This window comes from Gekko japonicus, unplaced genomic scaffold (genome assembly GCF_001447785.1).
Source record: "Gekko japonicus isolate JY-2015 unplaced genomic scaffold, Gekko_japonicus_V1.1 scaffold784, whole genome shotgun sequence".
Taxonomy (NCBI): domain Eukaryota; kingdom Metazoa; phylum Chordata; class Lepidosauria; order Squamata; family Gekkonidae; genus Gekko; species Gekko japonicus.
This window is the reverse complement of record NW_015164207.1, coordinates 520,688-533,180: the sequence shown is the minus strand read 5'-3', so window position 1 is coordinate 533,180 and position 12,493 is coordinate 520,688. Positions and strand designations below refer to the sequence as shown.

Below are 12,493 nucleotides of genomic sequence, written 5' to 3'. Positions count from 1 at the left end.
GAGGGTCTCGCATATTCGAACAAGAGCCCCCTCCCTGGGGTGTGTGTGTGTGTGTGTGCTGCCCCAGCTGACTGCCCGCGGCTTGCCCGAAGCCACCCTACCCGTGACCTCCCCCAACACGGGGCACGACAGCCAGATAGACCCCCAAGGCCCGGAAATGATCCGGCTCCCAAACCGGCCTGCGGATGGCCCCCTGGGCACCCCCACCCCCACCCCTGCCTTGCCGTGCCCTGCCCTGCCGGGCTGCTGCCCTGGGAGCCGCCAGGGAGGGGGGCCAGGGGTTAGGGTCATTGTCCAAGGCCAGGCAAGGTCCGTGGGGGCTGAAACAAGGAGGGCAACTCTGAGGGTGGCCACATCCAACCAGCCCTGCTTTGTCCGCTGTCCAGAATGCCCTGCCCGTCCTGGGGGGGGGGAGACCTCATCCCCGCCCTGTGGGTGGGCTACAGCACCAGTGCCCGGGGTTCACCCCCTTAGGAAGCATCTCCTCACAGGTAGCACAGCGCAGAGGAACCGGAAGGCCTGTCTGGGCACCAGCGGCTTCTCCTCCAGGGTGAGCTTCCATTCAGCAGAGGCTCGGAGCAAAGCAGGGAGACCCAGGCCGAGTCCAGGGCCACTGAATCCATCCAACACCCTTTTCTCCCGACCGCTCCGGAGGCCGAGCCGACAGGGGCTCCCCTAGTCCCCACGGCCTGGCTCAAGGGCTCTCCCATTCTGGCTCAGCGGGGGCATCGGGGCCTCTCTGGGCAAGCACCTCCCCCTGCCACAGGCGGCGGCTGCTGCTGCTGCTGCTGCTGCTGCGTGGGCAGGACACGGGAAGCCCACCCAGGAAGGAGGGTGGTGGATCCCCGAGGGGCTGCGAGGCCTGCCAGAGAGGAGGCGGCTGGGGGAGGAGAGGGCCCCCCACCCACCTGCCCCCAGGTGCCGCCGTCTCCCCAGCGCACCGTGAATCAGCCGGGATCGCTGAGCAGGCGGCTTTTCCTCTGGAGCAGGACAGGCAGCAGCAGCATCAGAACCATTAAGCAGGGTGGGGGAGCTCCACTTTGGCCCTCCGGTGTTCTTCCAGGATCCCCGCGGAGCGGAGGCTGGAGCCAGGAGGAGGCGAGACTTTTTCCGTGCAGAACAAGCCGGAAATAAACAAGGACGAAGCTGCCGCTCAGCCGCCGAACCTCCAAACCGGAAAGTCAGCCCCGGCACGCCGATAGCATCTGTGGTGCGAAAGGCTCGGGCAGGGGCGGGAGATCCGGGCTGGGCTGGGCCGGGCCCGCCATGGCTGCTGCCGGCAGCAAAGGTGGGGGCCTCGCTCTTTGGCTCCCCAGAAGAAGCAGGAGTGGCGGGTCGAGTGGAGTCCCGCGGCTGGAAGGAAGTTCAGGAAGGAAGGAAGGAAAGAAGGAGAGAAGGAAAGAAGGAGAGAAGGAAACGGCGGCGATTAAGCACCCTGCACCACTGCTCGTAATGAGGGGGTGGCGGGCACAGCCATCGAGCAACGCCTGAGACTCCCCGCCCGCCTGCCCACGCCAGCTGTGGGTCGCCCTGAAGGGGGTGGTGAGTATCTAGGGAGGAAGCCAGGCGGGGCCCTCGGGCTCGTGGCACCCAGCCCTGGCTGGCCTGCCTGGATCCTGTGGCGCATGGCCAGAGAGAGGGGCAAACAGGACAGCTGGGCAGAGCGGGGCCCAGCGGCCGCCACTGGGCAGAGAGGCCTGAAGGGTGGTAGCCCAGCAGAGCCCAGGGGGGAGGAAAGGCCCCGCTGCTGCCGCCGTCGCCCCCTGAGCCATGGGCCGGGGCCCCACCCTCTGCCACCCACTGCAGAGTCCCCTCTCACAGGAACCAAAGCCGGGAGGAAGAAGGCCTTCTTGCCCTCCGGAGAGGGGACTTGGAGGATAAGGCCACCGGGCACCATGGAAGGCATGGCTCTTCCCACGCCCAGGTCCCCCGCTGCACACAATGCCAGCTCAGTTCCTTGGAGACAAGGGGAGTCAGAGCCCCCCTTGCTAAAAACCAGGAACGGGGGGGGGGGCACACACAACCAGGGGACCGCCACGCCACACACACACAGGCAAGAGCCAGAGAGTGGGCCGGGCGAGCCAGGTGGGTCACAAGGGGGAGGGGCTTTGGGCCCGTCGCTTGCCCAGTTCACCAGGGAAGGGGGAGAGCGGGACGGCCACACGCCCGCCGGCTCCCGCTCCAGCTGCTTCCTCCACGCTAAGGACCAGGCACCTGGGAAGAGCCGGCATGAGTTGCATGCAGGGATGTGCAAGCATCCACCCAAGCAGGGAGCGCATGTGCATGCCCACTCCCCCTGCTGTGAGTTCAAATAACACGTGTCCATGGCAGGCCTCCCCACCTGGTGGTTGTACAAAATAAGGGTGGTTGTACAAAACGGGGTGGTTGTACAAAATAAGACGAATAACCCCGTGGACTCCAGCCGGAGCTCCGTGGGCCAAGGGTGGCAGCGGCGGCAGTGGTGGCAGCAGGTTCCCAGTCTCACAGGCACACCCCACAGCAGCCACCCTGACTTGCCAGGGCGACTCAGGCGCGGGCCTGTGAAGCAAGAGCCGCCCGGCCCTCCCTGTGGAAAGCGGGAAGTGCCGCTCTGCAAGGCCAGCAGGAAGCGCCCCGGTCCTGCCGGTCTTCTCTCCCTCTTCCCCACCTGGCAATTTCCTCATCTTTGGCGGTGACTCCTGGCCTTGGATTCCACACGTAGGAAGTCTCGCATGTCATCCATATGCAAGGGAATGCACTTCCTCTGAGTAAACAAGGAGGACTTCTCCTCCCTCCCACAGCAACGCCTCCCAGCGAGCAGGAAAATTGCTCCTGCAGAGCCCCAGATTAGAGGAACTGGCTAATTGCACCTGGGTGCTTCGCCTGGACTGAGCGAGGCAGCTCCACTCTCCAGAGGGTGCAAGAGCCGTCCCTGCCTGGGCCTCCGGAAGACAGGAAGAAGAAGAAGAGGAAGAAGATGGCAGGTGGGTGTTGGGGCAGGGTCACAGAGTGGTTCAGAGGTGGAACCAGCTGCTGCCTGGGGGGAGGCGGTGGTGAGCTCCCCTCCACTGGCAGCTTCCAAGAAGAGGCTGGACGGATATCTGTCACGGATGCTCGAGGCCGGTCCTGCATTGGGCGCAGGGGGGTTGGACTAGATGGTCTCTGTAGGACCCCTTCCCGCCCTGCGAGTCTGTGGTCCTATGAACGGGGCTCCCCAGCCCCACCGCGGCTTCCTGGGCCCCATGCGGTGGGGGGAGAGGCGACTTGGCCCGCGGGCGGCTTCTGGGAGGGCCCCACGGAGGCCCCAAACAGGCGGCTGCTGCCCGAGACCGGCACCTGAAGGCGGAGCTGACCTCACCGGCGCCCAGCCAGGCTCCCTGGCCACCTTTGGACCTTCCTTCATGGTGGGACCCACAGTGCCCTTCAGGAGGACACCCCCCCTCACCAGCCTGACTCCATCAAGAGGCGTGAGCAAAACCACCCAAGCGTCTTCCCTGCCCTGCCCTAGAGAACCCCCCCATCCTCAGCCCCCCCCCCCAGAGGGGCCTGGAGCTCTCCCAAAATCACGGCTGATCTCCAGACCAGGAGAGACCCGTGGCCTAGGGGGAGGAAAGGGCATCCCACGGGGAGAGGCCGGCGGCATCGCCTCCCAGCCGAGCTTCCTCTCACCGCCCCAAAATCTGCCCTCCCCAGGCTCCACCCCCAAACCTTCAGGAATCTCCCGCCCCGGAGTCGGCAACCCGGGCCTTGCCAGACCGCTTCGGGCCCTTCCCTTCCCTTCCCCTTAGATGGGCCGGCCTGAGAGAGAGCGGGCACGCGCCAGCAGGATCCCCTGTCGGTGGGACTGGGTTCTTCCTCCCCCCCACCCCCCAAGGGGAACTCACAGGGCTCACACACACCGTTCTCTGGCCCTTCCTTGGATCACCACAACAACCCTGTGAGGCAAGTCAGGCTTGGAGGGTGGGGGAACGGAGACGTCCCAGAATGGCAGACTGTCTCTCCAGGCCCCGGAGGCCCTGCCCACACCCCTCCCCGCCCTCCCCAGGATCCACCTCCAAACCTCCAGGGATCTCCCGCCTGGCACCAGGTCAAGCGAGCCGCAAGGCCCTGAGGTCGCCCAGGTCACCTGCAGCAGGTGGGGATTCAAACCGGGGACTCCCCGATGGGACCCCCCCCCGACACTCTGACCGCTGCACCATGCGGGCTTTCCCCCGGGGCACCGGGTCTGCACCCCACAGGTGTGGGCCCCTCACTTTTCCTGACCGGAAGGGCCCCCCCTCCCGTTTGTGGTCGGCATCAGGGCCCGACCTTCCTCTTCTCTTTGTGGCCAGCATTCCTCTTCTCCCTGCCCAATGGTGGCTCACGGCCCTGCACCGCAGCAGCGCTCGGCCTCTCCTTCCCCTGGCTGTGGCTCCCTCGGGCCTCTTTGCCTGGCATCTGCTGGCCACGCGTGACTGGGCCCGGTGCTCTCCGTCTCTGCGCACCGTCCTTCCCTCCAGCATGCTGCGCCGGCAGGAGTGGGTGGCGTGTCCCTGCGGCGGGCTTGTCCATCCCTGGTGCACCGGAGGCTGTGCTACTCCAGGAGAAGAGAGTTGGCGAGGGGCCCGCACCCCAAGGAGGCCCACCATCCCCGGCGGCGGCAGCTGCGGCTGGGCGTCAGTTGAAAGGGAGGCGCTCCCCCCCCCCCCCCGGTCTTTGAAGTGCCTGGGCTCGCCCGGGAGGGAGGTGGGGCAGCCGCACGTGCCGCTCTCGCTGGCTCCTGCTCTCCTGGCTTCCAGAGGCACCTGCCTGGGAAGGGGGGAGGAGCCGCCCTTGGTACAGCAACCCTCCTATGAAAGGGCTTCCCCCGCCCCACGGAAGGCACGGGGGACCCCCCCCCCCAGGCGGCACGGCCACATTCATGGTCGGGAGGGAAAGAAGCGCCGCTCCAGCTGACCTGTGACCCCAACCCGCCGCCCCTCACCTGCTGCTTCTCGTGCCCTAGATCTGACCCCGACCCAGCTCTGCTGGCAGGTCCCCGCCAACTCAAAGGCGCATCACACCAACTACTTCGTCACCTCGGACCTGGTCGTGCGCCGCGGGCAAGTTTACAACTGCACCGTGTACTTCAACAGGCCCCCCCAGGCTGGGGAGAACTTAGGTTTCATCGCCGAAACAGGTTTGTGCATCCTCCCCGGGCCCACGGGCCAGCTCTCCCACCGCCTGCGGCCACAGCTGCCCACACGACCTGCGGGCCCTTTCCCGGGTGGAGGTGGGGGTGGGTGCAGCAGGGAGCGCCCCACGGCCACAAGAGCCCTCATGCTTTGGGCACACCCCACCCCACCCCCGCGAGCCCGGCATCTCCAGGCAGCCCCAGGCGGGGCGTGTGTGTGTGTGCGCGCGCGCAAGCGTCAAAGCAGTGCAGGCCTCAGAGGTGGAGGCACGGCGTGGGTCAGGAGCAGTGGGCCCCGCCAGAGTCCACGGGCCTTGGCCTCTGCCCCACTTCAGGGCATCCTGGCACCGGCCCTAGCCAGCGCCAGTGGTCTGGCCCACCTCCGCCCCTGCCCTCCCCCCTGTCCGCCTGCCCGCCCGTCCGTGCCACCCAACGTGTGTCCTTTTGCCTCCCCCCTCCCTGGCAGGGCAAGCCCCTTCGGAGGCCAACCACACCCGGACCACCTTTGCCGTCTCGAACGCGCTGGCCGGAGGCTGCTGGAGCGCAGCGCAGATCTCTCGGGACTCCAACTACGTCAACTTCGCCATCTCCAGCCCCCCCATGGCCCCCATCGGGCGCTACAAGCTGAGCCTGATGGTGACCTGCGGCAACAAGGTGTCCAGCCGGCTGCTCGGCCAGTTCGTCCTGCTCTGCAACCCCTGGTGCTCAGGTAAGGTCCCCCCTCCCCCCCCCAGCCTGAGCAGACGCGAGGCTCCAGGGAAGGCCAAGGCGAGGGGCCTGCCGCTCCGGGGAAGGCAGCTGGGTCCCGTGGGGCAGCCCCTGCAGGGCCCCCGCCCACAGTTCAAGGATGGGCCGGAGCAGATACAAGTCAGAGATGCTGCGGGAGGGACGCTTCCTCTGAGCACCTGGGCTAGGAGACCTCCGTCCGTCCGTCCGTCCATGGGCAGACGACACGAGCGATGCATGAGCGAGAGAGGGGGGGGAGGAAGGGGGGGCGTCCGTGCCTGGGGCTGCCTGCCTTCCACCTTCGGCTTCCCTGGCCTGGAAGTCGACAGGGAGCAGGAGGAGGAGGAGGGACTGTGGCCTCCAGCTGGGCAAGTCTTGTGTTCCTGGGGGCAGAGGACTCCCAGCCCTTCCACAGGCCTGGCTGGTCTTCAGGAAGGGAAGGCCCATCTTTGGCGGCCCCAGACACCTTTGCCCGTCTCCCTGGCATCAGCCCCTGGCTTGACTGAGGGGCCGGTGGTCCCAGTGGCTCTATTTGGGGCTGATGGGGGCTGGGCTTGGGGGTCGCGGGCAGGGCCGGCATCCCGTCCCTTGGACCGGTGCCTGCTTTCCCTTCCCCCCGCTCCCATAGAGGGCCGGCCGGGTGGGTGGGTGGGTTCACCACGTAGGACCCTTGCTGGCAGGAGCCCGTCCTCCCTTGTGGCGGCTGGAGAGTTGCCAGGTCCAAGGATCGTGCTGGTGGGGGAGGGAGAGGGGCCTTCTGGGAGGGAGGGTGGAGCTGATGTCACTCGGGAGTGACGTCACCACATTGGCAACGCTGTGTGGCGATGCTCTGGGTTTTGGACCAAACTCTATGGAAGAATCACCCTCAAACCATAGAATTTTGCCCCCAAACCAAAGCGTTGCCGTGTGACGTTGCTGCCGTGATGACGTCACTCCTACATGATGTCAGCATGTCGCATTTGGGAGTGGGATTCCCCCCCCCAAGCCAGGTGGCCGGTGGGGAGGAGCCTGGAAAACCCAGGGATCCTCCGCCCTCCAACTGGGGAATGGCCTCCCTGATTGGTTGTCTAGAAATGGGGACCAGGCTGGAAGGGCAGGAGGACACACACACCCCTCCACAGTCAGCCAAGCTTCCACTTGGCCAGGAAGGGGCCTCGGGGGACTGCCGCTTTCCCTGCCCCGCCCCGCCCCGCCCATCCCTCCTCTTTGAGTCTCAACACAGCCACAACGCGGAGATGCTGCCGATGGTCAAGGCGCCCTCATAACAGCAGTGGTGGCAGATCTACACAGCAGAAGTTTCTAGGAAAGGTTTCTAAATATCTAAAATGAGTCCATGTGCAACTGGCGCCCGTAGGCCATGCATTCCGATGGGGACAGAGGTCTAAGGCTGTCCAGTCGCTGATTTACCAGAGGTGGGGATTGGTCTTTCCAGTGTTGCAATAGGAGTCTTTGAGCTCTCAACAGCCTCCGAGAGACGGGCAGATAATTTGCCGAAGTACGTCTTTTTTTTTTTGCTGTCAAGTCGCAGCTGACGTACGGCGACCCTTCAAGGGGGTTTGCCGTTGCCCGCCTCTGCGTAGCGCCCCTGGTGTTCCGTGTTCCAAGGACTGACCAGGCCAAACCCTGCTTACTTTCTGGTATATGAGGAGACGGGGCTAGCCTGGGCTGCCCAGGTTAGGGCAGTAGAAACACGTGAGCATACACAAAGAATATCAATGAACGTTTTCATAAAAAATTGATATGACTGATAACTTCTTCCCAGAAAAACTGAATGACTGGATACACCCAAAGCACATCTTTAAGGGAGGAGTCCTGTGAGTTACAATGCGACCAGTTAGACATTTTACTCCGGCCTCAGCTAAGGAGTCGTTGTGACGTAATTTTTTGCTGAATAAGCAGCAACAAAAATCCATGGAGAGAGCAGGTATCAACGTTAAGGTCTTATCCCATCGTATTGGCAAAATAGGGCAATCTAGCTCCTTGTTCCATTCATTCTTGAGACTCTGGATATGTTCATTAATTAAGATCAAAGGTTTCTAGATAAATACTGTAGGTTTCACTTTCCTCCTCGATTCATCTGGCGTTTCCAGGAGCAACGGGGACTCCGAGACACAGGGTGGCCGGGTCCTGCCTGGCAGCCAGTGGGGGGCGGGGGGGCTCCTGGGTCCTTCCTGGAATCTTCTGCAGCGCGATGACATCGTCCATATGTGATGTCATTGCGTCACTGGCGTTGGGGGGGGTGACGCTCTAGTTTTTGGGCAAAACTTCAAAACCATAGAGTTTGTCCAGAAATTTCTGGGTGGTGTCATTGTGTCAGGGGGGCATCGTGCAGCAATGACCTTGTTTGGAGGTGGGGGTGGCCAGCGGTGGATCGGAACCCCCAGGCGCGGGGGAACCCCTGCTGGGTCCTGGGGGCCGGGAACCCTCCTGAGACCCCTTAATGCCACGGGGCCACGTTTAAATACCAACAGATGCTGCAGTTGTCATTACTGCCATTCTGCAGACGCTGACACGTCATATCTAGAACTCGGCTGAGAATATTACAAAGACTCATCTTCACAGTCTATTCATTAATCCCATGTAAAAATCAGACTATCGGTCCTATCCCTTCCATTAAAAAAAAAATCTTCCGAATGTTTGGGTTTGGATTGGTCCATAATGTTAATTTAGCCTGTGGGAATGGATACTATTGAAATTATTACGACGTCATGCTCCATTGTGCTGTAGCTGCAGAAGTTGCTGCCATTTGACACACACACACCCCGCCCACAATTCCCCATCCTCAGGAAGGGGGAGGAGCCGGGACTCTCCAGAAGATTCCACACAGGCCTCTCGCTCCACCGTGGCTTTCCTACGTCATGGTCCCCATGTGGGCATCGCCCTCTACCTGTCCTGCTTCCGGGTTTTGCCTCACTTTGCTGCCATCTTTCGCAGACCGGGCCTAGTATGTTTTCCCAAAGAATCCAGTTAAAGCACCCTTTGGACACCATGTGGATGGGAAATCTTTTTTTCTCCAGGTCCTGCCCACGTTGGCATTACTTTCCTCTCTCTCTCTCTCTCTATATATATATATATATATATACAGGCATTACTTTCCTGCCTCACCCTCCCTGCCAACAGTTTCCTCCCCCTTCACTGGAGGGCTTTTCTAGTAAAATCAGGAACTGCTACATCCCTATAGTATTACAACTTTATAACAACCTATCGTAGCGATGTCCTAGTTCCCACTCTTCATTTCTTTTTTAAAGTATGTCCGTAGTCCTTATTGTTGTGGAGTTTTACGGGGAAAGGAGCAGGCTGCACATTTCCCTTACAGTCTGCAATAAGATGGGCAGCCCTGTTAGTCTCTCTGTAGGGGCAGAAATCATGAAGAATCCAGCAGGACCTTCAGGACTAATAAAATTTGTGGCAGGGAATGAGCTTTCGTGAGTCTTATCTGAAGAAGGGAGCCGTGACTCCCGAAAGCGCCTCCCCTGCCACAAATTTTGTTAGTCTTGAAGATCCTGCTGGACTCTTGCTCTTTCCTAGTCTTCGACAAAAGAGATAAGATAGAGACTTACTTGCTGGAGACCAGGGGTGTGCAAAAAAATCGGGCAGAATCAATTTCAGCCAGCAGTAAGATTCCCGCATGTCAGTTTCGTCAGAAGGAGCCCATTTGGGAGTCTTTCGGCCAGCCGAATGTCAATTTCAGCCCCATTATATCCTATGGGCCATTGAAGTCAATGGCGAAAACATAGGGTATATTCTGGGGGCTTGAGGGAGAGGCAACTGTTTGAGGGCCCGTAGAATTGGACCCCATGGTCCAATGGTCTTGAGACTTGGTGGGTAACTTGGGGACAGGCTCCAGCAGCTACCCTGCAAGTTTGGAGCCTCTCCCTCAAACCCCTCCCCTCCAGCCCCCTAGAATATACCCTATGTTTTCGCCATTGACTTCAATGGCCCATAGGATATAATGGGGCGGAAAGCCGATTCAGATCAGAGAATCTGAATCGGACCGCAGCAGCCTGAAAGGGGCCCGAATGGGCCATTTTCGTGGATGCATTCGTTTTTGGACGAACCGAATGCACATCCCTACTGGAGACTACTATATCGTGCAATAGACCGTTATGACATTATAACATCACAGTGACCTGGCAGCTCCTGATTTTATTGTAGGAAAGTTGTCTAGTGGAGGGGGAGGATGACAACGGTTGCTGCTGGTGGCTCAGGCGAAGCACATGTGGGGACAACCGCCGCCTGTGGGGGTGCCTCTTCTCTTGCGGCAGTGATGACGACTGCTCCTTGGAGGAGAATCCTGTCCCTGTGAAGCGGCCACGGCCCTGGGATGGGGCTCTGCCCACGCCCCTCTTGGCGGCCGCCTCAGTGCAGGCCCAGCGCCCTGAGTGCTGCAAGCCCTTCTGCCTCAGCTTCCCCAGGGGGCCTTCGAAGAGGTTCGTGAAACACCAGTTATTTCCTCAAACACCAGCAGAACTCCCTGAAACTCTGCACCCAAGTCCAGACGCTTGGCACTCTGTCACTGAACTTTTAGTGCCAGAAACGGACAACAAGGTGAACAAAAACGGGGCTTTTAAACGTCTGAACCTTCTTTATGGACTTGTATGGAACACCTTTCTTACGTTCACCAGTTCTTTAGTGGCTTCTTGCCTCCACGTGAAGTATCTGGCCACGTGCAGGCCCAACAAGTGCAGGGAGACTGTCAGGGTCGTGTTCAGGGGGAAAGTGATCTTGGAAAGCCCACCAGTGGGCATCTTGGCTGGGTGGGCAGCAGCTGCCTCGGATTTGCAGGAGGAGCTGTTCCCCTACTGTAAAAACAAGCTCTCATTCTTCAGTGGAAGGCTTCACGCCACAAATCCGTCTCTCTCGTCAAAAATCCATTTGGGGGGGCAAACCAGTGTCTCAGATGGGGCCATGCCCCTCGGACTCCTGCCCCGGCTGAAGGGGCCCAGGGGATTATCCAAACCCCACCACCCTCAGACAGCCCTGGGCAAATGGTCAGACTCGAAATCCAGAGAAAGCCTTGCTGTTTGGGCAGCCCCCCGCCCCAAACAGCCTCTCCCGGGCACCCTCTGCTGGCCCCAGCCTGGCCAGCCCTCTGGTGCGCTTGGCGGGCCTCCTGGGGCTGGGGGCCGTCTGCTTGGCTGTCCTTGGCCAAACCCTGCTGTGCGTGGGGGCCTTCACCACCACTCTCTGCCCCACAGGTGACCTCGTCTACCTCGCAAATGAGGCAGAGCGGCAGGAGTACGTCTTGAATGAAAACGGAATCATCTTTGTGGGAAATGCGCAGTACATCGAAGCCCGGGGATGGTACTACGCCGAGGCAAGTGCAGAAGGTCCCCCGGGGGGGCGGGGGGGGGCAGAATGCCGCACAGAAATCTCATTGTCTCCCGTGGGATTCTACCAGCCTGCGGTAGATGCGTTCAAAGCATCAGGGTCCCAGGAGCAAGACACACCGGGGAGGGACTGGAAAGATTCACCACCCAAAATGGTGTGCCGGGGGGGGGGGGGGGAGGGCCAAAAAGAGGGTGGGAAGGGAACGGGACACACCCGAGTCGAAGCGGGACTGCTCCAGGGCGACGCGGGGCCTCCCCCGGCTCAGCCACAGGGCCGGGAGTGGAAGGACGGTGGGCCGGGAGTGTTCATGGCACGCTTCCACTGCACCCGAATGGGCGGCGTGACCCAGAGGCCACCCTGGAGCAGAGGCTCCCCCCTTCCCCGCCCTCCCGGGTGGCTTCTGCTCAAGTTGTTCTGAGAAGGAGGCCAGGAGGAGGAGGAGGAGGAGGAGAGGGCCTCCACATGTGTCCAGGGAGATCCGTTTCGCCCTCTGGGTTCCGTGCTGTTGGGGGGCGGGTTTTTCCAGGCTCCTCACCACATTCGTGGTGCCCTCATAACCTTCCTGGAGTTTACCCAGCTTTTCTCCAGTCGTTCCCAAACCTGCTGTGCTGCAAAGTTTTGGGAAAGATCACAGCAAAACCTGGGTGGCTGCTATGTGGTTGGGAAAGTTTGGATTATTCCAGTCCTGCCGGCAGGGCAGCCACTTTCCCTGCCCCGGTGGCAGCCGTTCCCTCCCCACCCTGCACCTCAGCAGTTGAATAGTGTCCTGTCCCTATAGTGATGTAGCAGTCTGTGTCGCCGCTCCTCTGACTTCCCAGCTCTCGGTTTTTTTAAAGTAATTCTCTAGCCTTTGTCATTGGGGAGATATAAGGGGAAAGGCATATTAGTGCAACAAAGGCGGAAAGAGACTTACTTAAAAAAAAGAAACCTGGGACTTCAGAAAACCTGATACAAAGATTGTCCGTATTGTTATAATGATATAAAGATACTCATCTTTTGCACCTCCAACATGAGAAAAAAGCCGGGGGGGGGGGGGGGGGGGATGGACAGCGGCAGGTGAAATCAAGTCTGTCTGTCTCTAAGGTTCCACTAGACTCATGTTTTAACAGTGGGGGAAATAATATATCGTTAGTCATATAGAAGGTTACCAAAAAGAACACATTGTTCAGATAGAACAAGTTCTGGGAAAGAAACAAGGGAATAAATCAGCAAACTTAGACTCTCAGGGCGCTTGAGTGACTAAAGAAGGGTCTTCTCCTCTTGCTGAAAATACTGTAAATTTGGTGCCAGGCGAGTGTCGGGGGG

The 12,493-nt window shown here is 60.5% G+C and overlaps 1 protein-coding gene across 1 annotated transcript in view; it reads left to right on the top strand.

The window, feature by feature from the left end:
• Positions 1-1,251: 1,251 nt before the first annotated feature.
• The window catches only part of LOC107108045 (protein-glutamine gamma-glutamyltransferase E-like), a 21,607-nt gene continuing 10,365 nt past the window's right edge, over positions 1,252-12,493 (top strand). Inside the window, exons 1-5 of the mRNA XM_015408429.1 lie at positions 1,252-1,542; positions 2,781-2,963; positions 4,964-5,137; positions 5,598-5,840; positions 11,056-11,171. Coding sequence (XP_015263915.1) covers positions 2,957-2,963; positions 4,964-5,137; positions 5,598-5,840; positions 11,056-11,171 — 540 coding nt within the window. The 5' untranslated portion in view covers positions 1,252-1,542; positions 2,781-2,956. The remainder of the gene's footprint in view (positions 1,543-2,780; positions 2,964-4,963; positions 5,138-5,597; positions 5,841-11,055; positions 11,172-12,493) is intronic.